Source organism: Perognathus longimembris, chromosome 16, assembly GCF_023159225.1.
Source record: "Perognathus longimembris pacificus isolate PPM17 chromosome 16, ASM2315922v1, whole genome shotgun sequence".
NCBI lineage: Eukaryota > Metazoa > Chordata > Mammalia > Rodentia > Heteromyidae > Perognathus > Perognathus longimembris.
Genome location: NC_063176.1, coordinates 3,607,504 through 3,634,463, shown reverse-complemented (window position 1 = coordinate 3,634,463; position 26,960 = coordinate 3,607,504). Strand labels below are relative to the sequence as shown.

General features: G+C 37.8%; 1 protein-coding gene across 2 annotated transcripts; it reads left to right on the top strand.

Moving 5' to 3' along the window:
* Positions 1-9,391: 9,391 nt before the first annotated feature.
* Ambn (ameloblastin) lies at positions 9,392-19,876 on the top strand. 2 transcript variants are annotated; one of them, XM_048364214.1, is made up of 11 exons: positions 9,392-9,406; positions 10,308-10,376; positions 12,481-12,546; positions 13,860-13,907; positions 14,647-14,757; positions 15,380-15,589; positions 16,088-16,126; positions 16,432-16,491; positions 16,595-16,639; positions 17,029-17,073; positions 19,337-19,876. In XM_048364214.1, exons 1-11 carry the CDS (start codon positions 9,392-9,394, stop codon positions 19,874-19,876), a joined length of 1,248 nt encoding a protein of 415 aa, XP_048220171.1. The 2 variants fall into 2 exon arrangements, with proteins under 2 accessions (XP_048220171.1, XP_048220170.1); XM_048364213.1 differs by having other exon boundaries at positions 15,335-15,589.
* Positions 19,877-26,960: the final 7,084 nt, after the last annotated feature.

Sequence of the window (26,960 nt, the reverse complement as noted above, 5' to 3'; positions counted from 1 at the left end):
TTCAATTTCCTACTTCCAATACCAGTATACACGGTTTCCAATATACTCAGATAAGATTACAGAGATAGTGTAGGTACAACCACAGGAAGGTGATACAAGAACATCATCAATAATAGAAGCTACAGATACACATAGGATGTTGAAAGTAGTTACAACTATGATATAATCATTGTTTCCATAACATGGAGTTCACTTCACTTAGCATCATCTTATGTGTTCATAAGGGTATAGCTATTGGGCCTTGTGATGCTCTGCTATGACTTGCCTAAACCTGTGCTAATTATTTCCTATGAGGGAGACCATAGAATCCATGTTTCTTTGGGTCTGGCTCACTTCACTTAGTATAATTTTTTCCAAGTCCTTCCATTTCCTTACAAATGGGGCAATGTCATTCTTTCTGATAGAGGCATAAAATTCCATTGTGTGTATGTACCACATTTTCCTGATCCATTCGTCTACTGAGGGGCATCTGGGTTGGTTCCAGATTCTCGCTATGACAAATTGTGCTGCGATGAACTTTGTTGTTCTGCAGCAGTTTTCAACTGTTTAAACTGATGATCTTTGGAGCTCAGTATTTTTTGTTGGTTTGTTTTTTGTGGAGCTCTGAACTCCTGATCTCTACTTAATAGATGTCAGCAGAAAATTCCTTCTCTTTCCCAAACCATAAAAAATTATGACAACCAAAAATATTCCACCCCCATTCCTAGGAGAGAGCCAATGTTCTCCAGGGTCAGGGGTAATCTGTAATTGAGAATCTGTTCTGTAACATTCTTTTTTGAAGGTTAATCCATGCGGGTTTATGCTTTTGGATAATATATTTTAATGAAGTTGTTGATTAGTATACATTTGAATGATTTTATATATCTTTTTTAAATATCTAATTAATTTCCTACAGACTGGATGGAGTGTTATACTCCTTTGAATCATTCTTTTACTTGGAAATTTATTTTATTTTGACATGATAGATAAAAACAAGAACTCTAGAATAGAAGACTAAGTCTTATCATGTATTAAAAGAAGAGGAAAAGCTGGGCACTGGTGGCTCACATGGGCAATCCTAGCTACTCAGGAGGCTGAGACCTGAGAACTGCAATTCAAAGCCAGCCTCGTTAAGAAAATCCAGGAGATTCTTAGGTCCAATTAACCACCAGAAAACAGGAAGTGGAACTGTGACTTGAAGAGGTACAGCAATAGTCTTAAGCAAAAAAGCTGAGGGACAGCACCCAGGTCCCAAGTTCAAGCCACAACTGACACATACATACATATATACATATATACATACATACATACATACATACATACATACATACATACATAAAAGCATCTTCTTCACAGAGTTCTTGTGATGATTAAATAAATACATGTAAAACAAATGAATGCCAGTCATGTTGAACACTATCCAAATATTGATTGGTACGATATACATCAAACATCAAAGAATGCAAGTTAGCATGTTGAGTTTTACCTTATAGAAATGTTTCATGTCATTAAAAAAAAAACAACATTTTCATACCACATCCCAAAAATTAAAGCACATTTATAAAGTAAAATGTAAAAGGTGTCATAATGTAATGTATGAATGATTGCCAAATGAATGGGGTGTGTGTGTGTGTGTGTGTGTGTGTGTGTGTGTGTGTGTGTGTGTGTGTGTGTATTTGGAACATATATACATTCGGAATATATATATTTGGGATATATTCAGAATATATGTACATATTAGGAATATATACATATATTCGGAATTTAAAGAAGAGAAAAAGTCGTGTTGCAGTAATAGGTGTAAGGTTTTTTAAAGCAGATAGCCGCTGAAGGAGACCACCACGCTGTATTTAGGCAGAAGAGAAAAGTTTATTCCTGAAGCTGCTGGCCTGTGGCCGAAATGATGCATGGTGGGAAAGAAATGCCAAACCACCACTGGGCCCTCTCTGTCTTATCTAGGTCAGGGGCGGGAGATCTGGCCAGGTGGATTGCATATGACCTCAGAGAACCGGGAGGTAACGGCCTCCAGGTGTGCCAGTTACCTAGGTAACTCAGGTACTAGACGCAGACTCAAACATGTGGGGGACATCAGCATGGAGCCCTCCCGGGGGTGAACCTTACAGTAATAAGGAATCATGAAAGAAGTAAAAGTTGAGAAGGACTTTTAAACCTAAATTGAAAAGAAGCGATAAAAATGTTTAGGAAAAGCTACTGTGCTCATAGCCACATTGTTCACAACAGCTTAAGATGGGAAATAACCCAAATGTTTGTTGACAGATGAATGCACAATAAAAATATCATATATAAATATCATGTTTTATATATATGTACATATATATTCTATTTCAAGAGCAGGAAATCCTGCTGTATACAGCTACATAAATGAGACTAAAAGACATTACACCAAATTTAATGAAACGGTCACATAAGGTCAAACACTACATGATTCCAATGTGAGATACCTAGAGTAGTCAAACACACTGAAGCAGAGAATGGAATGGTGACTGTCAGGAAATAGAAAAAGAGGGAAACAAAGAATTTGTTTACAGTGGAGGACCAGCTGTCCGTCATTCAGCTGTAGTTCTACAGAGCTGCTATAGCCCGGTGTCTATAATTAACATTGTATTATATATGTAATAAAATATGCTGATAGTTGGATATGGTGGTACACTCTCATAATCATAGCTACCAGAAAGTATAGCATTAACATATATAAAAAGACTCAAACTAATCCCTGCCCACAATAAATACTATCAAAATAGAATAGGGTAGAATTCAAGACATCCAAGGCACAAGCATGATATTCTATTTGAAAAATAAATTAATTAAAAAGGGCTAGGAGTCTATCTAGTGTAGTAGAGTGCCTTCCTAAAAATCACAAGATCCTGAGTTCAAAACCTCAACTGGAAGGGGAAAATGCTACCCAACTGATTCTACAAAGCTAGTACTTTTCCAATACCAAAACTAGAAAATGACACAATCAAATATATATTCCAATTACTTTGATGAATATAGATGCACATTTTTTTCAATAAGTAAATACTTGCAAACTGAGTTCAAAAAGATCATATACTATTATCATTTTGTTTTCATTCTAGGCATTAATGGCTAGGTTAACAGACACAATTAGTAAATACAATATAACACACAAACAATAAAGGGCAAAAATCACATAATTATCCTAATAGATGAAAAAAAGAAAAGGCCTTTGACAAAGTTCAACATCCATCATGGGAAAGGCCCTGAGGAAACTAGGAATTGAAGGTCTATACCTCAATAACATAAACATTGTACATGATAAGTTTATAGCCAATATCACATGAAACAGAGAAAAACTGAAATCATTCCTTCTAAAGTCAGAAGCAAGACAAGTATATCTACTTTTTCCACTTATTCTATATAGTTCTTGAATTTTTAGTCCAATAAGCTAGAAGAAAGACTTAAGAAAAATAAAAATTACAAATGAAGAAGTCAAATTATCCCTACTTGCAGCTATATGATCCTATCTGTACTTAAAAGATCCTAAAGACTCCACACACAAAAACAATCTTAGATTTGACAAATACTTTTGGCAATTACTGGGATAATAAACCAAGGTAAAAAAATCAGTAACTTTTCTACATACCAATATTTGACATGCTAGGAAATTAATCAAGAAAATAATCCCATTCACAATAGCCTCAAAAATAAAACCCCTAGGAATAAACCTAATAGCCTCAAAAAATAAAACCCCTAAGAATAAACCTAACTATGGAGTTAAAGAGTATAGTATAGTCTAAAAGGAAGACTATAAAAGTTAAAGAAAGCACTAGAAAATGGAAAGATGTTTCATGTTCATTGGATTGGAAAAATTAATACTGTAAACATATCTATCCTACCAAAAGCAATGCAATTCCCATCAAAATTCCAGTGTCATTTTTCACAGAAATAGGATAATCAATCCTAAAATCTATTTGAAAATTTAAAATATCCTGGGTATTGGGAATGTGGCCCAGTTGTAGAGTGCTGGCCTAGCATGCGTGAAGCCCTGAGTTCCATTCCTCAGCACCACATAAACAGAAAAGCCCGGAATTGATGCTGTGGCTCAAGTGGTAGAGTGCTAGCCTTGAGAAAAAGTTGCTTAGGGACAGCATCCAGGCCTAGAGGTCAAGGCCCAGGACTGGCAATAAATAAATAAAGATCGTGAACAGCCAAAATAATACTGATCACAATATCATTTTTCACAGAAATAGAATAATCAATCGTAAAATCTATTTGAAAATATAAAAGATCCTAAACAGCCAAAATAGTACCGATCATATAGAACATTTTAGGTGTCACAATACCTCATTTTAATTATACTACAAAGCTATAGTAACAGAAATATCATGATACACAAAAACAGACACATAAAACAATAAAATAGAATAGAAATAAACCCAACAACCACATCAATATGATGTTTTTACAAATAAGGCAAAAATATACTTTGGCAAAAGAGAGTCTATCTTCAACAAATGATATACAGAAAACCGGACATTCCCATGTAGAATATTGAAACTGGGTCCTTATTTGTCATCCTTGTGATAAAAATCGATTCAAAGTGGATCAAAGATGTTTATGGAAGACCTGAACTTTGAAACTGCAAGAGGAAAACAGAGAAAAGACTTAAATAAGCACAAACAACATCTTTCTGAATAGCACTCATTTACTGAGGAAATAAGAATAAGAATTGACAAACTAGACATAGTGCCTCATGCTCGTAATCTTAGCTACTTGGAAGGCTGAGATCAGAAACCTCAAGGTGCAAAGACATTCAAATCAAAAAGGTTGAGAGACTCTATTTCAACCAATAAGCTAGGTAGGTTGTGTCACATGCCTGTAATCCCATCTATGAGGGAAGCATAAATGAAAAAAAAAATCACAGTCCAAGCCAGCCCAAGAAAGAATTGATTCTCTATCTGAAAAATAACCAAAGCAAAAAGGGCTGGAAATGTGGCCCTAGTGGTAGAACACCTGCCTAGCAAGTATAAGACCCCAGCTGAGTTCAGCCAGGTGCTAGTTTCTCACTCCTATAATCCTAGCTACTCAGGAGGCTATGATTTGAGGTTCATGGTTTTACATGAAAGTCTATGAGGTTTATATCTCCAGTTAGGCCCCCCAAAACTGTGGCTCAAGTGGTAGAGTGCTAGCTTTGAACAAACAAATCTCGGGGACAGTGTCCCAGACCCCAGAGTTCAAACCCTAGGACTGTATCAAATTTAAACAGGTTCTACACACCAAAAGATGCTATTGCCAGATGAAGAGACAACATACAAAAGGGATAGATCTTTGCCGACTGTTCATCAAAGGAGTAATAATATCTACAATATGTAAAAATCTGAAAACTTAAACCCCAAATGAACAAAATGAATTAGACAGCCCTCAAAAGAAATACAAATAGGAAATAACTACATGAAAAAAAATATTCAACATCCTTGGCTATCAAAGAAATGCAAATCAAAACTACACTCCAATTCCATCTCACCCCATCAGAATAGCTATAATCAGGACAGCAAACAACAAATGTTAATGAGGATTCAGAAAAACAAAATCCTTATACACTGTTGGTAGGAATATAAAAAGCTCAGCCACTATAGAAATCAGTGTGGAGATTCCTCATAAAACTGAAAATAGAGTCACCTTGCTATGCTTACTTCTGGGCATTTATCTACAAGAATATTATTCTACATACAATAGAGGAATCTATACATACCCACAGTTATAGTAGCAGTATTCACAATAGCCACATTGTGGAGTCAGCCTATTTGCCCATCAACAAATACATAGGTAACAAAAATGGGGTGTATATATACATAGTGGAATATTATACAACCATAGATAAGACTTAAATTATATGCAGGAAAATGAATGGACCCACAGATCATCATGTAAAGAAAGTAGCCAGATTCAGAAAGGTAAATATCACATTTTTCTCTCATATATAGAATCTGGACCTAAAGGAAATTGGCATCAATATAAAACAAGGATTTGGAGAGGCTAAAGCCTGTAGGAGAGGTAAACCGGAAGAAGAGGAATGCAAATAAGACCAATGCCCTTCATATAAATGTATACAACAGAAAGAATCAAAACTTATTAAAATTATAAATAGCTTGGAATGGGCCTCACACCTGTAATCTACTCACAAAGTAGAAGTTGGGAGGAACATAGCTAAAGGCCAACCCACACGAGGTTTGCAAGACCCCTTCTCACCCATAGCTGAGCATGGTAATACACACTACCATCCAACCTGTATTAGAGGCTGAGATTGGAGGCATCATGGTTCCAGGCCAATCTAAGCAGAAAACTTCCCAAGACCCTCATGCCAACAGAAAAAGCTGAGCACATGGTAGGTGTGTGCCATCTCAGCGATGGTGAACAAAATAGGAGACTGTGTTCCCGGTGTGGGCCTAGGCAAATAGTGGGACCCTATCTCAAAATAACCAGTGCAACAAAAGAGCATGGAGGTAATGTTCAGCAACCACAAGGCCCTGAATTTAAATCCCTCTACCACACAAAAAAAAAGCTTTCAAATAAAAAGGAAGAAAGAGTAATGAAGGAGTAGATTTGTTAAAAGCACACTATATACCTATGTATGCATACCTCTTTATACAGAAAAAATATAGCAATTTTAAGAAATGATATACTAAATATGTATAACTCTATGTACCAATTAAATCCCATAAAATCCAAAGAAGTCACCATAAAGCAATTTTACAGCACATTTGTTTGAGGAATAGTTCATTATCATTGAACACTTTTTGAACACTAAGTAGTCTGATATATCTGTGACACTTCATATTCTTTTACATATTATATCTTATACATTATATTCTTCTATTTAAGTTGAACTAAATGCTGAGCTGCGGTAATTTATATTTCACAGAGTAAAATATGTGTGTGTGTGTTATTTGTATATGTGAACTGCTCATCAATAACCACATGGTTAGTCAGCAAGTATCGCAGAGGAAATGGATCTATCTACGTATTTATTATTGACTGATTGAGTTAGTGCCCGTACCAGGCTTTGAACTCAGGGCCTCCAGTTCTCATCTGCTCATGGCTGACACGCTACCAACTGAGCCGTGCCAGCATTTTACTTACACTAATTTCTGATTTGTTTCAAATCAGCACAGGGACATATTTACCCTGTAAATATATGTTTACAAATAAATATTATACTATTTATAAACCAATATATACCATATATTATTGTGAATATTATATATCATACACATGAAACCAATTCCAACTAATTAGAATAATCATTATCACCATTATCAATGCACAGTATCACATATAAAGTGGTAGATAATATTGGAAAAGTGAAAATAAATGTTCAGTTTGGTGTACAATTATAGAAGAGGAATTTTACTTGTTAGCCTTAGGGATCCTGAAAAGTTCTGAGTGTGGTAGTGAGCTGCTAAAAGTAATATTTCTGAAAAATGTTTGGTGCTGTTAAGGAGGATATTGGAGGGGGAAATGTCAAGTAAGCATCTGAGAAACAATAAACCATAAACAATAAGTGTGAACACGTTTAAAAACAGGAAGGAACAATAGCCACTATGAAATGCCTTATAGTTGGCTTAACAGGAAAGCAGAACGTAAAAATTATGCTAAACCTTATTTCCATGTCAAGAAAAACAAAAAAAAAAGAACTGTGAGGCCATTGACACGTAACGTTTTCCAGTTGAATCATCCACTGGAAAGGTCAAGTCAAAGGATTCAGCGTCAGTGTCAATGCAAAGGAAATGCCTTCACGGGATCCCTCTCCACCTTCCCTGGAGTTCATGGAGCTAACTGAAGTACATCTCCCCTCTCTCCCCACTCCCTATCCCCCATTCTCTCTCTCTCTCACACACACACACACACACACACACACACACACACACACACACACACGGTGTCCTTGTGGCTACATGTTTACACAATTTCTCCCACAAGAAGGACAACTCACTCATTTACTCAGAGTCTACTCTTTGTCATTTTCAAGACAAGCCTGTGGTTGTAAAACAATTATCCTTATAGACAAAGAAAATGGGGCCCAGACAGATTAAGAGACTTGATCAAGCACTGAAACTGGAACAGGAGAGGGAATAATAGTTTTATTTCAATAAATTTTTGCAAAATACATTGACATTATTTCTTTGCTTCCTAAAATAATTCCATTACTGATGAGAGGAGGAGTTGTTGTTGTTGTTTCAGGGATTCCTAGTTAGGTAACATTATTTGATGCTTTGGGGCCTGTCTTTAGTTAGGGTGATGACTTTCTCCCAAAATACTGGCTTCCTCAAAAATCCCTGTAATTGTAAAGATCTCTACTTCCCTGTAGAGTATACTGAGTCATCCCTTCTTCAAAAACCAATCTTAAATGCTTACCCCATATGTGAAATCATACCCTTGGAAAGACTCAGAGGGCAGATAAATAACAAAAGCAATTGATGTTCCATCTACGTATAAGACATGCTTACCTGTTTAGGGAGAAAAAAGTGCATCCATAAGACTCAATGAAGTAACCCAAATATACCTTAGTCATCTGGCTCAGGGCCTTATCTAAAAATAGAAAGAAACAATAGCAACTATTAAGTGCTGAAGTGAGAGTTCTACTCATTGTTTTGTTTAATTCATGGAGAAGTCTGAATTTTGCCTCTTTTCCTTACAAAGAATGGGAGCAAAAGGTTTACCCCAACTGATTCTTGTAAACAGTCCAAGTGAAATGCCTTGTAAAAGCTTGGCTATCCCTAAGTAATGAAGTTCAGATACAAAAACACCTAGCAAATTCTGAGGGGAAAATATCACAATATTTTCATTACCCATGTATCATGTTCATATTCTCTTTAAAACTCCAGGAAATTATTTTAGTGTTTCACTGTAGAATTTGTGTGCACCATTCTTTGGAGTAAAGGAAAGGAGTTAGTTTTATCACAATCAACAAGAGAGTGAAAATCCTCAGTCTAATAACTTTGGGTCAATAGTTTTATCTACATATAAACAAACAAAACAGATAATTGCTTGCTTTGCATATATTTTATATATATTTCCCCCCCCTCCCCAAAAACGATTATCTTCACAGCCTATATGCCTTTACTGTCTTCCCTGCAATTCAGTCCTCTGAATAAATACAGGGGCTGAGTTACAATTAAAAATAATGAGCCCCTTCGGGGGCCAATGTCCTTGCATGAAATAAAAGGGTGTGGACTAATTGCAGGAGCAGGGATTTTTTTCCTCCATTTTGCTTCACTTTGATTGGTGGATTGGCACTTTAAATAAAGGTTTCTGATCTTCTCGGAATGAGAGGTACAGAGTGAGTCCCAGGCACAGTCCAGACAAAAACTGAATCTTCTTTTCTTAGAACTATCTTTACTGGCATCACCAGGCCCTGAGAACACAGTGAATGTCAGCATCCAAGGTAAAATGTGATTTTATGATTTCCATGTATTTCCTGTAAGTTCTTTTTTTCCTATTTTCAGGCAGTCTTTATAAAGAAGACTTATCTTTATTTGTTACCAGATGCTGCCTAATAGCTTATTGTAATCCATTAGAATGTTCCAGGAAAGTCATGACTAATACCCATCTAGATAAGCAAAAAATAAAAATAAAAAATGCTTACCTTTAGATCTTTTTAAAGGATTCCTGATTATTAGTGACAATGACTAACTTTTGAAAAATATTAGGAGATAAGCATATGTCTTTGCTAGTCAGATCTCTATTTATGAAAGGGTAAAGAGTATTTTGAATATAGAATAAATTTAAAGATATAATTTTATTTTAGTATAAGAAGCCAAGTTTGGGGACATATTTTCCACTAACACCAAAATATAGTTTGGGAATGGTTATATAGATAACCTATTATATGTGTGTAAGTGTGTATATACATATGTACATATGTATATTCATACACAAATAAAGGTTTATTGTGAATGATTGTTGGTTACATTTCAAGTGCATGCCAAAATTTATCCCAGTAGTTAAAATGTGAATGTGAATTGTACTTCATAGCTAATATTTCACCAGGTAGAGGGATTTTTTTTTAACTTTATAATTCATCTTACTAAATAAAGCACAGCATTTAAAGACTATCCATAGAGGCTTTCCCAAACTGTTTATTTAGATTGTAGGTCCATTAAAAAGTGGTTAGGTCTTCTCTAACTAATTGTTGACTCATTCCATGAACTTCTGAATACAAACCAGCTGTTAAAAAATATTTGGGGGTGTGGTGTTTTTTTTTACGCCTGACCATTTTAGAACAGAGATACTTATTTTGTAAAATATTTTTTAACCATTCTGAAGTAAAAGCAATTGTGTTTTAGATTCCACTCTTCAAAATGAAGGACCTGATATTGTTCCTGTGCCTTCTGAAAATGAGTTTTGCAGTGCCGGTAAGTCTAGCTTCCAAAGGGGCTTCTGATTGTTGGACACCAAGCAATCCTGAAGGGATACAGTCCCTATGCAGTGACTCATTTAATTTAAATGAGCAATATAGTTCCTATTGAATAACAAGTCATAGTAGCCTAGATGCTTGCCTTACTATCAAAAATCAGGAAGGCAAATACATAGTGTATCTATTCTAAACAATATTTAAACTATCCAAAAGACAATTTCTAAGTCTTATTTCACCTTTTATAAGCCAAAAGATTTAGATGGTCTCCACAATGCCATGGCACAATTTTATTGTAGATTCCTTGCTTATGACTACAGAATTGAAATAGAAAGAGGAAATTTCTCTGAAAAAAAAAAGTAGATGTTCTTTGTTTTAATAAGGACATTATTAGTCGGATTATCATGGTTTCAAAACTGAGCTAGATAATTGTAGTTAAAGCTAACAACTAATAAATTTACTTTGTAGAGGTTTAACTATGTGACTTAAGGCTAAAATTCCTCAGATCAAAATATATCAGGACAATGAGTGGCACACTTGGTAATTTTATCATATATCCAAAGGATATATCTCATATAATATATAATATATATACATACATATACATACATATACATATATATATCACAGGGCTGGGAAAGTGGCTTAGTGGTAGAGTGCTTGCCTAGCATACATGAAACCATGGGTTCAATTCCTCAGCACCACATATACAGAAAAAGCCAGAAGTGGTGCTGTGGCTCAAGTGGTAGAGTGCTAGCCTTGAGCAAAAGGAAGACAGGGACAGTGTTCAGGCCCTGAATTCAAGAGCCAGGACTGGAAAATATATATATTACATACAAATCCAACCCTTTGAGTACTGAACTATTGCAGCCAATATGCAATATGCAATATGCAATTCTGACAACATCATTTCATCCCTACATGATAAGACTTTTGTCTCAAAGAAAGAAAAACAAGCAGGACTGTAGATGGAGCTCAGTGGTAGAGCACTTGTTTAGCATGCCCAAGGCCATATCTTTGATCATCAATACTATAAAAATAAAAATTCAATTTTATTCTATTCCTACTTGCTTTTATTCTCCTTTTATTCAACTGCTATTTGTACTTATTAATAGGTGAAATAATAAGAATTCTTTATAAAGGGAAACACCTTAAACATTTAAAAAGCTAACTTATAAAACAGTAATATTTTGAATAGCTTCTTAGTAGATACAGTAATTATGACAGCATAGTAGTTAGCGCTGACATACATTTTAGCAAAGGAAAATGCCTTAAAAAAAAATATATATATATATATAGCAACAGGCTGAAACATAAAATAAGCATGATGGAGGATTTGTTGTAGCTTTTTGAATGAAAGACAAGTTGGGTTTTCCACATGATTTTCTCAAGGCCATGTTCCCAAAACATATGCATAAACCAAAAAATGTGGGTTTTCAGAAAGATCATGAAAATTCAGCTTTCTTTGTGAACATTTTTAAGAATATCAAATAATATTAGTTTGATATTTTGTTAATTTAGTATTCATTATGTTTCCCTTCAAACTACACCAAATTTTACTTCTAAAATTCAAAAGATACATTCAAAAGATAGATAATTGACGTAGGAGCAAAATCATTAAATGTTCTATTTAGGAGCTGGGGATATGGCCTAGTGGCAAAGAGTGTTTGCCTCATATACATGAAGCCCTGAGTTCAATTCCCCAGCACCACATAGACAGAAAAAAATGGCCAGGAGTGGCGCTGTAGCTCAAGTGGCAGAGTGCTAGCCTTGAACAAAAAGAAGCCAGGGACAGTACTCAGGCCCTGAGTTCAAGCCCCAGGACTGGCAAAAAAATAAATAAAGTTTACACTTTAATACAAAATATATAACTAGAAAAATATTTTTAAATGTTCTATTTAACAATATTTGGGAGAATTATAATAATTCACCCAAGTAGCTGAAATTTTTCTTCAGTCTATCCTAAAGACCAAGTTATTTCCATTATAAATTTAAATGGTGACCTCTCTGCCAGCTCTCTGTGCTGGAGTAACTTTCTATTCCCAGTGTTTATTTAAGAAAGTTCCTAATGAAGGGCATTCAAAATTATTTTTCTTTCCATCCAGGCATTTCCTCAGGGGCCTGGGACACAGGGTATGGCACCGCCAGGCATGGCTAGTTTGAGCCTTGAGGTATGGATTACTAGAATGTTTCTATATTACCTTTACACTTAATCAGAAGTTTGCAAGCGGTTCTAAAGAAGTTAACAACAGTTACTGGGATTTAAACTTATAATTTTACTCTCAGTTGTTTTACTTTTTAGAGCATCATTTATATATAAAATCAAAGTAATACTAATAATCAATATTTATCATTCATACACACATTAATTGAAACATCTTGCTATATGTTCTCAGAGAGTTCATAAAAGCTCTGTTGTCATGTCTTATATGATAAAATAAAATTATCTAAAAATTAATTTAAAAAAAGAAAGTGTTAGTAAAAATGTGTTCATCAAAAGTCTATGGAAAGCCTTAACATTGTCCTATGATATATACTATATACCCTGTATTAATTTTATTACAGTTCTCATAAATAAGTCTCTTCAGAAAATTAAAGCAAAATAGAACTGTTTCACAGTAACAATTAAAATTTGAAAGAAAGATACAAGATCATAACTAAGTACATATAGGGGCAAGGTGTTTATTTCATGTGTAGGCTAATTTTTCTGAGATTTGTTTTATTTTGCTTTCCTTGCTTATACTTTCTAGCTTAAACTAAATTCAGAGCACTCTAAATCCCTTCCCATCAAAAAATGTGAAATGGAGGGGGTGGCAAGTGTAACGAGAAATGTGCTCACTGACTGCCTTTCATATGAATCTGTAAGCCCTCTGTACCACTTTGACGATAAAGGAAAAAAAAGTTTTTAAGAAAAAAAATGTGAAACTGATTTTCTGTACAATAGTGGCATTCTTGACAAACTATCGAGATACCATTTCTTCCTAAGTTTTCTGTATTTATTATTTTGAGATCTGTTTTTCATTTGGGGCAAAAAAGGTGATGGTTAATTTGCTTGCGTGTTTTCCCAAAATTCATCTTAAGGCTGAATTTATGAAACATAAATTAATTGGAGAGGGTAAAAAATAGTTAACGGAGCAATATTTTCCTAAGTACACTTATATTCCAGTTTAATGAGTGAGTTTCTCATGTTTCAATGCAACTCCCACTCAACGAATACTTTTTTTCTCTTCTAGTTAGTGATAAAAGCAAGCTCAATGCTTTACTAGAATAACAACAGCAAACCCATACTTCAGAGTTCCATCTTTCAGAGATGATTTGTGTCTATACAAAGTTGTATCTTCAGTGATGATTTTGTTTTAGACAAATGGACCCACCCCAAACTTCGTGTTGACGATGTTTAACTTCATTAGAAACCAGGTGAACCAAAATGACAGGTAACGTATGTCACAAACACTAATATGAAGCCTTTTTTTTTTCTTGGTAGACAATGAGACAGTTGGGAAGTTTGCAAGGATTAAATGCACTTTCTCAGGTAATTATATCTCAAATACTAATCACAAGAATAAATAGTGGTGGCTGTGATACCAGCAACATTGTAAATCATAAAACTGATAAATATACAAGGTACTAAATATTGAAACACTAAAAAAGTAACTGAGGTATCTTGAAACAAAATAAATATACTAACAAAAGAAATAACAATGCTGACCGTCATTCAGGAGGCTGATAGAGGAGGAATAGGAGTCTAAGGCTCCCCTTAGGTCCATAATGAATTTTCTTTGGTTACTCTGTCTCAAAAAATAAAAATAGGGGCTGGGTTTGTAGCTTAGCAGTAGAGTGCTTGCTTAGCATGCACAAAGCCCTGGGTTCGATTCCTCAGCACCACATACACAGAAAAAGCCGGAAGTGGTGCTGTGGCTCAAGTGGTAGAGTGCTAGCCTTGAGCAAAAAGAAGCCAGGGACAGTGCTCAGGCCCTGAGTCCAAGCCCCAGGACTGGCAAAAAAAAAAAAAAAAAAAATAGAAAACTAAAAACAAAACTAAAGCACAATACTGACTTTTCTTTAGTACGTTAAAAAATATATATATATTCTTTCTAGCACTATCAATTTTAAGCAGTGGCCTAAAGCACAGGTCTTAAGAAGGCAAGTTCATGAGCATGACAGTCAGAGCCAGCACGTTTACACACACAGCATGGTTTTTGTTTTTTATCTTCCGTTTCACGGTAGATGATGAAATGTGAGCCTGTGCATTGCTTTCTCACTGTCTGTAGTATTCGAGGTTCGGCTTTGGCAAGGCGCTCAACTCTCTGTGGTTGCATGGTCTCCTCCCGCCACCGGCCTCCTTCCCATGGATGAGACCCGGGGAACATGAAACTCAGCAGGTGCGTTCATCCCCTCTCGGTGTTTGAACCTCCAAGCTCTCGCCTCTTTCTCCACTTTGCTTTCTTGACTATGTACCTACCGGCAGTGAAGAACCAGTGTGTACCCAAAATTAAAAAAAAAAAAAAATGTCCTAAAACCACATTAATAAAAGCCTATACCTATCCTGACTGCTTAGGAAGAGGTCAGGATTCCCAGATGTATTTCAAGTGGAAAGATGGGGCCTCCAAAGCACAAGAGCTTAAAGATCTTACCCACCTCAAGACCCCAAACATGAAAATGGATTGTATCCTGGGCCATTTTCCTTGTGTACAAAATTGTCCAGATGGTTAGTCCAGGGTTGATGTAAAACAATGCTAAGCGTCTGGTTAGAATAGGAAGAGACTCAGCTGGGGGCCGAAGGCTCACTCCTGTAGTCCTAGCTACTTGGGAGGCTGAGACCTGAGGGTCACGGTTCAAGGTCACCTGGTCAGCAAAGTGTGCAAGGCCGCGTGCCCTCCAATGCGCCCCCACCCGCCCGCCTGCCTGCAGCCCCTCAGGCTCTAGAGATCCTGACGCTCTTTTCACGTTTCTCTACAGTATGAATATTCTTTGCCTGTGCATCCCCCACCTCCCCAATCACAGCCGCCCCTGCATCCTCCACAGCCAGGGATGAAGGCCTTCCTGCAGCCCACCGCCCCCACCACCGCCTTCCAGGCCACCGCCCAGAAGGGGGGGCCACGCGGGCCCCTGCACCCGCCGCAGCTGCCCCTGCAGGATGGAGACCTGCCCGACGCCGTGCAGCAGCAGCAGCAGGGAGGGGTGGCGCCCTCCGAGCCGCCGCCCACCTCCCAGGTGAGTGCTCCCCCTCCGCGGGTCCCATCCACCCATCCACACGCAGAACAATACATACTCATCATCCGCAAGTCAGGACAACACACGCTCATCATCCGCAAGCCCCGGGGCCTACTGCCCTAAAATGCAAAATGACCTGCCGAACCTGCCTTTGATTTCCAGGCTCTGTGTGTGGGATGTTGGGTGTGTTTGTTGTTTTTTTCTTTTAACCCAATAAATATCCATTTCTGTCCTTTGCGCTCAGAGAAGATAGTGAATCCCTTCTTGAAAGATCTGATGCCTTTTTACATTTTGGTTTCTGGGTTGCCAAAGATGACAGGTTCCATAGGAAGTAGGGGTGGGAGGTTGGGGGGGGGGGGTGGTCATACCCTCAAAAGGTGAAAAGAACATACAACAGAAATGCATCTTAACTTGCCTTATTGTGATGGCAAACAACCTAAGTGCATGTTGAGTTTGTTCTGTCCCTTTTGACTGGTCATTTCAATATTTATGATACAGATGCCACTCATGGATTTTGCTGGTCAAGAACTTCCAACGGTAAGTACAAGTCTCAGGGGCAAATGCCTTGAAAAATAACCCCCTCCTCTATGTCCAAAAGAGTGAGTTGGATGTGACTTTTTAAATTATCTCATGTATTCATGAATATGAAGAAAGGTTTGTTTCTTAAATGGTAATGTTTCATGCTGATCTCTCTGAAATGTGTTTTGTGTAATTCTTGAAAATTTGTTGTCATTGGACAATAGGCAAATAAAGCTTTCTAGCTTAAGAAAGAATGAGAGAATACTGCCATGAGAATTTTCCTGTGAGAATTATATTTTTTTTATGTTTTCTACCAATTAAAGGTGTTCCATTTGGCCCGTTTGATATCTCGGGCACCAATAGCAGACAATAAGCCATCTACAGTAAGTTTTCTTTTTTAAATTTCAGTTCTCTGAAACTTAAGTAGAAGTGTTGTTGTTTTTTACTCTGGAAAATGCATTTTTATAACTATTTTGTTTTCTTTAGCTTTATCCAGGAATGTTTTATATGTCATATGGAACAAATCAACTGGTAAGTTCCTAGTCTAGAAAAGGTATCCTTTTTAATTAAATATTCTTTTAATGGCTAACATGATAAAATCCAGGTCCTATACAAGCTGTTCCAAATAAATTCCTAAATGCCTAATTAGCTATTGAAAAGTAAAGTACCTTTCTTATCCAACTTTCTAGCCAAATGCGCACACGCGCACACACACACACACACACACACACACACACAATGGCATTAAATTGGCTACATTTATTCAATAATGACTCAGCTCTTCTCTGCCTCTGAACACAGCATTAATATTAAGGCTTAAGGGAATACTACTAAGAAACTTTTAACTTTGCCATCAGTAAATAAGAAGATAATATAAGACAGCTGGTTCATAATGTGATGCACTATTTCTTTTTGAACAGAATACTCCTGCCCGACTTGGCTTCATGAGTTCAGAAGAAATGCCCGTGAGTAGTATTTTCTAACTCTTCTTAAAATATCGGCCAGGGAAAATGCTTACAGGCGACTGCCTATAATGAACACTGGCCGTGAAAGTACTCAAAGGAGCATAGAACTCAAATATTTTCACTCCAAAACCAAAAGCTTGATTCATTGCCTTCCCCATTCATTCTTTTCTTCTCCTTTTTCTTTCTTTTTTTTTTTTAATTTTTGGTGCCCTTACTGGGATTGAATTCAGGTCCTGTGCACTATCCTTGAGCTTTTTTGTTCAAGGTTAAGGCTCTATCACTTGAGCCACAGCTCCTTTCCAGCTTTTTTTGTGCTTAATGGGATAAAAAGTCTTGAAGATTTTCCTCCCCCAGGCTGCCTTTGAACCTAAATCCTCAGATCTCAGCCTCATAAGTAGCTAAGGTTATAGGTGCAAGCCATTGATGCCCCAGCTATAAGTTATTCTTTTCTAAGTAATGACAATTCTTGAGCATAGGGTTTTGCTCAATTCCTTATATGTAAGAAGAAGAGATGCTTTCACTCAAAAACTGTAATTGAACTGTGAACATTTCAAACCCAAAAAGATATGCAGAGTTCATTTGAGTTCCCACTCCTTTTAGAATCATTTATCCACCCCCAAAAAATTCAACAGTGGCACAAAGTAATTCAAGCTTCAAAATTAAAAAACCAAAGAGAAAAGAAAATTGATCAAGTATGAAATTTGATTACTATGAACTTAAAAATATATTGAGGGGCTGGGGATATAGCCTAGTGGCAAGAGTGCCTGCCTCGGATACATGAGGCCCTAGGTTCGATTCCCCAGCACCACATATACAGAAAACGGCCAGAAGCGGCGCTGTGGCTCAAGTGGCAGAGTGCTAGCCTTGAGCGGGAAGAAGCCAGGGACAGTGCTCAGGCCCTGAGTCCAAGGCCCAGGACTGGCCAAAAAAAAAAAAAAAATGTATTGAGTAATAACAATAGTTACTGTTTGCAAGTTTTTCTGTGTATGTTTGCAAGTTTCAGATGTGAGATAAACTCTAATAACTTGACATTTTTACTCTGAAGCCTCTACCTGTTACAATTGTTAGAGCACAAAACAAAAACCTCAGTGGATTAAGAAGGCATTAATTATACATCCTATTGAATAAATAAACATACGCATATACTAATCACTAAAAGAAAATGCACATATAAATATTTTAAGTGCCTTCTGTGTGCCAGATACATAGAAAAATACTGTAGATAAGATAAATATTCTCAATGATTTTAATAATTTAATGAATAGAAATATATATATATATATACAATAAAGAAAATGTTAAATTCATAGGCAAGAAGTACTTTAGTAGGAGGAAAATGGAAGACAGGAAAGATGGCCTAGACTAGAGAACAGAACAATCTCTGGATGAGATGACAGGACAATTGAAAGTTAATAAAGAGACAAGAAAAGATAGAAGGAAAGTGTATTGTATTGTATTGTACAATAATAACATAAGTAGCTGAAAACGAAGAACTCAAGTGCTAATTGCCATCTATGAAATTATGTTATTTATATTGTGCTTCATTTATGTGAAGCAATCAATAAAGATTTTTAAAACTTGAGGCAGGTTTTAAAGTGAGTCAAAACTGCAAGAAAATCAGAATATGTATACACAAGTCAGATATCCCTGCTCACTTGCAATTCGTTGCTGGTAGTTTCCATATGTCCAGTAGAACAGGGAGAAAAAGAAACAAGGTAAGTTCTGAAATTATGCATGCCCACAGAAATAAAATATTTTAATTCCTCCACAGAAATCAAGCTTTTGTTAAAAAAGGAAGGGTAGGAAGAGGGAAGGAGGGAGGGGAGCAAGGAAAACTTATATTGAGGCTTCATTCATTTGGAGCCATAGGTAAGAGCTTTTAAAACTTTCCTCAACAAGCACTGCTAAGGGTTTATAATAAGGGTTTATAATGGCAGTACACATTTCAACTTCTCGTTGCTTTCTCAAAGTGAGCAGGGTGAAAGGTCCCTACCTTTCCTAGAAGTGGCCTTTCTTTCCACAGGTAATGCAGACTCCTCTCCATTCCGTTTCAAAGCTAAGACGTGTGCTTTCACAAAGCTACCAACCAAATGCTCTGTTCTCTATCAGTTTGTGTGTGTGTGTGTGTGTGTGTGTGTGTGTGTGTGTGTGTGTGTGTGTGTGTGTTTTAATATTGCTTCTCAGTAAATATGATCGGGTATAATTATGTGGCATCACTACCAGCATATAGTAACAGTGCCTTTGATAACCATTTGTTTTCCAGGGAGCAAGAGGTCCCATGGCCTACGGAGCTATGTTCCCAGGATTTGAAGGCCTGAGGCACACCCTCAGAGGACTAGGCCCCAACACAGCCAAAGGAGGAGACTTTACCCTGGAATTTGACTCCCCCGTGTCCGTTACCAAAGGAACCAAGGGTCCTGAGAAGGGAGAAGAAGAGCCCCAAGGGTCCCCTCTGCACGAGGGCAATCCGGAGGGCCCGGCTCTCCTCTCCCACATAGCGCCTGGCGCGCATGCAGGGCTCCTGGCCTTCCCCGATGACAACATTCCCAGCTTGGCAAGGGGTCCCGCTGGGCAAAGGCAGGAATCCCCAGGGGTCACCCCAGCCACCGATGATCTACTGATGACCCCTGAATTGGCTGGAGTTTATGACGCCTACGGAGGTGATGTGACCACCCCCCTGGGTGAGGGAGAGGCTACCATAGATACCACAATGTCCCCAGACATTCAGGAAACACGGGTCCCCGGAAACAAAATGCACCACCCCCAGATGGTACATGATGCATGGCGTTTCCAAGAGCCCTGAAAACCTTGACTTAGCAGCTACGTTCTGTATGCACAAGCTCCCTAGCTTGGTTCCCACAGTGTACCTTCTTGCTAACACACTGATTACCCTGCTGCAGCAAAGGCATTAAAAGCGCTCTGCATGTATTAATAAATACAAGTGGCTAGACATAGTGTAGGTCCCCTCCTTGCTTTCATTCTCTCATTAAAATAAAACGTGTCAACTGTCTCTGTGATATAGAAAACCTATTAATCACATTAGAGCAAGCCTAACAGACTCCGAATTTGTTAATCTTGCTTCTTAGCTATCTTAGACATAATAGAAATTCTCTTACTGGCCTGACACTATTATATCAAGGAGAAGTGGCACCACTTTTTCCTTCAAGCAAAAGCATACAGTCTCAGAATTTCACGGTATTGCGTCTAAGCTTTATTAAATGAGGATTGGTGGAGGACCCCTGGCTGGTATGACTGGGTTTAATATATTGGATTTAAAGTTCTCATTTGTAGCATATTTTATTTAATCTAGTAAAAGAAAAACAATTAGCCTATTTTAAATAAAGAATTTTTCTCACTGAAAATATCAGGAATTGTATGCTTATTATTTATATACTTAAATAGTTGAGAAAAGCATACTCATCCTTTCTATTTGCTATTTACTAACTCTTTTTATAAAGTTCATTAATTTTTATCATCTAAAGTTTACTAATTAATCTAAGTCCTAGGCACAGTGCTGAGGCATCAAACATGCAGACCTTTCCTTCCAAGATTATAATGGATATGACTGACAAGTAGATAGATAATCACAATAAAAACAAAAATAGCCCCCTAAGCCATACTCAGATATGGCACATGTATTGTCTCAAACAAGCACTGCACATCCTACATTCTGTGAAAAGACATAATGCAAAGTGCCCTGTTTTTGGAGCAGAGTCTTCAAGCTAAGCACCACTGAAGGGACTGGGAGATATCAGACGAGTTTTTCTTACAACACAATAAAAAAAAAAAAAAAAAAAAAAAAAACCTCCGGAATGAAGATGTTTCCCCAAGAGGAAGAAATACAAAATGAGTTATGTAGGAATTAATCCATTCCTGTGAAACATAACATGAGAAAGGGTTAAAGAACACGATCCTTGCTTGTTACCATGACTGCCTATATGTCCATCAGAAATTAAGAGGTTTCCAGTCCACATCTAGTCCTCCCTGAAAATTAGCCCTCCACTTTATTTTCTCCACTGCTTCTAAGTTGCCCAGCCCAGGTCTTAGACCCTGTGGGACTCAGACTCTCCTCTCTGCCCTGGCCAAGAGTTTATGGCTATCGCCAAGGAAAAAGAGCCCTAAGATACCTCCTAACCCGGCAATCCTCGGAAGTCTTAGCAGGAGCATGTTACCATGCTTACTGTTTCCCTCTCCTTAGGTAGCTTTCCTCAGTCCCTTAATGAGAGCGGAAAGAGAGATACAAAAAAAATAAAAATTAAGTTTGCCTCCCTTAGTGATTCTGACAAAAGTATAAGGATAGGAAAATGACTTTTATACTGGCATCAAATAATCCCGGAGACCAACCTTTTCATTCAAGACAGTCTTCTAAAAAAGCTATGGGAAAAGACACAGAAAAAAGAAAGAGATCTAGCTCTAATCCTTGACAACAAATCTTACCAGTCATGATACTTTAGATGTGAAAATCTTTGTGTGTGTACTTTATTTCTGTAATGAGACTACTGCCTAGCTCACAGGTTTATGAAGAGAACTAAGTGAACTGATGTACAGAAATGAAATTGGTGAATTATAGCAGTTTTTTCTTTCTGATACACTTCATAAAGATAATTCAGCAATAACATCACTAATGGTGAGAAATAGAATTATTCCCGTTACCTGACGAATTTGTGCTTTTTCATTCATACTCTACATGTAGTCCCCTTCTCTTCCTACTTTGAAAATCACAGCCCTCATTTTTAAGACAAAGTATTCTAGGGAACATTGTCAAATCAGGGTTCAAAATTACCCTCTGCTATTTGTAGGCTGGGTGTTTAAGAGAGGTATAAGCTAAATTTACTTTAGTTAATAGAGTTGTCATATTGCTATGACCTTTTTCTTTTTCTTGTGCTGAGACTTGAACTCAGGGCCTGGGCTTTGTCCCTTAGCTTTCTACCACTTTCTTAGATTGGTTTTCTACCACTTGAGCCATGCCTCTACCACTGGCATTTTGCTGGTTAATTGGAGATAAGAGTTTCACAGAGTTTCCTTCCTGGGCTGCCTTCAAACCATGATCCTCAATCTCAGCCTTATGAGTAACTAACATCAAAGGAATATGCCATCAGCATCCAGCTTGTTAAGTTCTTTAGTAACTTCTATCTCTGCCATCAGAGTTATTTCAACAGTGATATATTGAACCAACGTGGTGGCAAGGGGAAGAAGCTAAATGCCACCACAAGAAAGTGCCATCTTAACTTTGAGAATTTTCTCTTGTGATTTCCTTCACAATAAATGCTTCACAGACATTTACATGAATAACAAAAATCTTCATATGTGTCCCATCCTACAAGGCCTAGCCAAAAAACTTTGTACTAGTATCTCCTTATCACCAATTCTTTTCAAATGTTTTATTCTTTTCTAATTTATGGGCAGGTGACCATTCTGGAATATCCTGAATCAGTTTAATTCTGTATATTAAGGCATGCAACTTTCTATGAAAAATATAAAACAAGATATCATTTAAAGGTTGTAGTTTATTGACTATCCACTTATAAATCATAACAAAATACCAGGCTGAAATATGTGAACCAAGCATACACTCTTTTCTCTCCATAAACTAGTCATATACAGGGTAAGCAAATAAGTGATTCTGTAAACTAGGACACTTTTGACAATAAAAAGGGTGTCATTAATGATTATGATGGGTACCACGTACAAACTAGTACTACCTAAGACAGATTTGGACATCTTGTTAGTCTAGACACATAGAAGTCCCTATGATGACAAACCTATGGATTGGTAGAAAGTCATCAAAGTATAAAGAGAAAATATATGAAAGACTAAAATGACACAATGTACTTGTGCACTCTAGACGTGGTATAATATTTAACATTCCCATGGCTCTTGCTTATGTTCTATTTTTGTTTCACTGACTCTTTACCACCTAGTCCAAAATGAGCAATTTAAATAACCTAATCACTTGGCCTCTCATAGGAAGGCAAGGCAAAGGTTTTCAGAAAACCCAAGGGTTCTAGGATGGCATGGCTCGTGATAAAGCAACTGCCTAACAAGCACTAGGCCCTGAATTCAAACAGCAATACAGCCAAAAGAAAGAGAAGAAGAGATGGGGGTAGGAAGAACAGAAAGAAGAAGGGAGGGAAGGAGGGAGGGAGGGAGGGAGGGAGGGAGGGAGGGAGGGAAGATAGGAAGGAAAAGGAGAGGAGAAGGTAAAATACAGATACTGGGTCTCAGTAACGCCATCTTGTCTTCACGGCCTCTTGGCATCTTAATACATGACAAGGACTTTTCACCCAGTTCAGGAAACTCTAGAGGTGATATAGGTCATTCTTTGAATTGCAGATATGTCACCAAGTTGTTTTGCTCCAGCAAAGACTTTCTGGGGGAATTCTTGCCCTGAGTCCCTGATCCACCTAGCTTGCTTTGCTTCTGTAAAAATGATTTGGGTAGGTTTAGTTCCTCATACCAATCATGACATTTCTGCCTTTGTAAGCTTTGTATTCGCTGCAGAGTGGCGGTGAGTTCTTTGACATGAGTCTACTCACAGTCACAGGCTTTGTAATAAAGATTTGTGATTCGACCTCTCAGAGTGTAGCTTCTCTGTATCTTCCTCATTGAATTCCCATATAACTGGGCTGGGGATATGGCCTAGTGGCAAGAGTGCCTGCCTCATATACATGAGGCCCTGGGTTCGATTCCCCAGCACCACATATACAGAAAATGGCCAGAAGTGGCGCCGTGGCTCAAGTGGCAGAGTGCTAGCCTTGAGTAAAAAGAAGCCAGGGACAGTGCTCAGGCCCTGAGTCCAAGCCCCAGGACTGGCAAAAAAAAAAAAAAAAAAAGAAAAAAAAAAGAAAGAAAGAATTCCCATATAACTAAAGAAAATGGGGAAGGGAACAAGGGGGGGAGGGGGGAAGAGAGGGCGGGAGAAAATCTTAGGAGATAATCTCCTAAGATTCAATACTGTTATTCTCATGTTAGGGCTGGCTGTATGTACCGTACTTCCACAGATGCATATATGTAAATGGCATCACAAGGAGTAACAACTTGCCAACAACTTTAGCTATCCCAGTATGCCTTGTAGAATCTACTATGCCTTATAGAGCCTACTAGAACTCAAGAAATCCTTTATCACTGTGAACATTCGCAGTATTTTATGTTCTAGCCTGTGAGATCCCTATGGCCTTGTGAGAAATGTGATTGGCCACAGAGAATTTGAGAGGTGTCTCAATGATAACCATAGAAAAACCAGGCTGTGTGAGGGTTTTGATCTGCAATCATTCTGTCAAAAGACAAGAATCCCTCTTATTTACTCAACATAGTGATTCTTGGCATTCTGGATCTGCTACCAAAACTAGCTATCTCAGTACTTCCTGATGTCTTGTCATCTACCTCTTGGAATAAACCCTTTCATTTTCCCCATAACTCCATTCATCTAGCCCCAGGCCAATCTGAATTTATAAAGCAGAGGTGGAGGAAGAGAACTACTTAACTATGTCTGTTAACCCATTCCTCACCCCATGGTGGTATTGGATTATTACTTATTTCACATTAAAATTATTAAAACGAAATATCACAACTGCATGGACACTTCTTCATTCCTCACCCCAGAATCTGCTGGTCAGACAAGCACTATCCTGGTTTTTGCTATTATATGATAATGAAACGGTTGCATTATATCTTCCATGTGTGGACAGTCATGGTTTACTTTGGGGCACAAAGATGATCAAGGACTCTGAGAATTATATTATCACAGATTGCAGGACATCTTGTATAGTTCTAAGACAAAACATTAAAAGCCAGGGGCTGGGAATGTGACTTAGCGATAGAGTGCTTGCCTAGCATACACGAAGCCCTGGGTTCAATTCCTCAGCACCACATGAAGAGCGAAAGCCGGAAGTGGAGCTGTGGCTCAAGAGGTCGAGCGCTAGCCTTGAGGGAAAAGAAGACAGGAATAGTGCTCAGGCCCTGAGTCCAAGCCCCAGGACTGGTGTTGGTGTTTTTTAAAAGCAAACTATAGCCAGCATAATCCTACCTACTCAGAAGGCTGAGATCTGAGAATCCAGCCTAAAGCCAGCCCAGGCAGGAAAATCTGTGTGATTCTATCTCCAATTAACCACCAAAAAGCCAGAAGAGAGGGGCTGGGGATATGGCCTAGTGGCAAGAGTGCTTGCCTCGTATACATGAGGCCCTGGGTTCAATTCCCCAGCACCACATATACAGAAAATGGCCAGAAGTGGTGCTGTGGCTCAAGTGGCAGAGTGCTAGCCTTGAGCAAAAAGAAGCCAGGGACAGTGCTCAGGCCCTGAGTCCAAGGCCCAGGACTGGCCAAATTAAAAAAAATAATAAACCAGAAGAGGAACTCTGACTCATGTAGTAGAGCTCCATTTTTAAGAAAAAACAACCTAAGGGAGTTCAAGGCCCAGGAGTTTAAGCCACATTATCACACACACACACACACACACACACACACACACACACAGAGCAAGATAATATCTACATATGAAGTGCTGTGTTCTATATCAATGTGTTCCAGGAAATTTAGCACTTTTAGAAATAAATCTGAAACTAGCAACACTACTTGGTTGAGTTCACAATCACCCACTGTAACACTTCACGACTACGTGACTTCTGTACAACCCACAAAGATGAGTTAAACGGGGAGATAAACCCCTTCCAGGGATCTCTCACATTTTCAATGGTAAACTTAATCTCTGCAGTTTCTCCTAAAGTACTTACTATCTTGTTAGGAATGAGGAAGAAGGAATACAGTTCCAGGGTCTGCTTCCCAGGTGGCCTTTCCTACCATAGCTTTCATCTCGTTGGTGTAGGAACAGGAACCAGCTATATCAATACAGATAGATTAGATAGATGATAGATAGATAGATAGATAGATAGATAGATAGATAGATAGATAGATTCTTATTGTGCAGTCTGTGATTGGAGAAATAGGTAATCACATGATAGATTCATTTTTGCAAGTAATCCGATGGATGTGGATAAAGATTCCATCTCCCATTTGACTTCTATAAATATTCACTAGTAAACTGTAAAGGCATTTCAGGTTCAGAAACATTATGCAATAGCCCCACAAAAAAAAAGTTTTCCCTTCCCATCCTCTACTTTCTTCTGGGTAAACTACCTCAAGACTCTCTCCAGGAGGCATAGGGAAACTTTCATGATATACACATGTATAAACAGGTATAAATACATATATAAGCATGTTGCAAGGAACTCTCTCATAGAGATCTAGTATCAACCTAATTGAATTTTTAGATCTGGTAACTAGATAAGAACCTATGAATCTTATTTTGGTGATTAGTTTAGTTCATTGAACCTAGAATTTCTGTATCAACTATTACCACAACAGGATGTCTATTATTTTTTGCCTAGCACTCTGGTTCAACTGGCAATCATCACAGAAAATTGTTGTGAAGGAGCCTTGACTAGCATTCCATAATATGGGTTTTTGTGGTCACTGAATCTTCCTTGACTCTCAGATGCAAGCACCATAATCTAGCCTCCTTTACTTTTTTTTTTTTTTTGGCCAGTCCTGGGCCTTGGACTCAGGGCCTGAGCACTGTCCCTGGCTTCCTTTTGCTCAAGGCTAGCACTCTGCCACTTGAGCCACAGCGCCACTTCTGGCCATTTTCTGTATATGTGGTGCTGGGGAATCGAACCCAGGGCCTCATGTATACGAGGCAAGCTCTCTTGCCATTAGGCCATATCCCCAGCCCCTACTTCTTTTTTTAAATTAAATTTTATTGACAAGGTGTTGTGCAAAGGGGGTACAGTTACATAATAAGGCAGTGAATACATTTCTTATGATATCTTACATCCTCATTTTTCTTTCCCTTCCCTAGATCAGGTAGGCATATATACAATATCTAGTGTAC

Bases quoted from the DNA above. Each gene is read 5' to 3' on its own strand.
- Ambn (XM_048364213.1), top strand. The intron at 10,377-12,480 runs GTAAGTCTAGCT...CTTTCCATCCAG, and splicing joins AAATGAGTTTTGCAGTGCCG to GCATTTCCTCAGGGGCCTGG. The intron at 15,590-16,087 runs GTGAGTGCTCCC...TTTATGATACAG, and splicing joins AGCCGCCGCCCACCTCCCAG to ATGCCACTCATGGATTTTGC.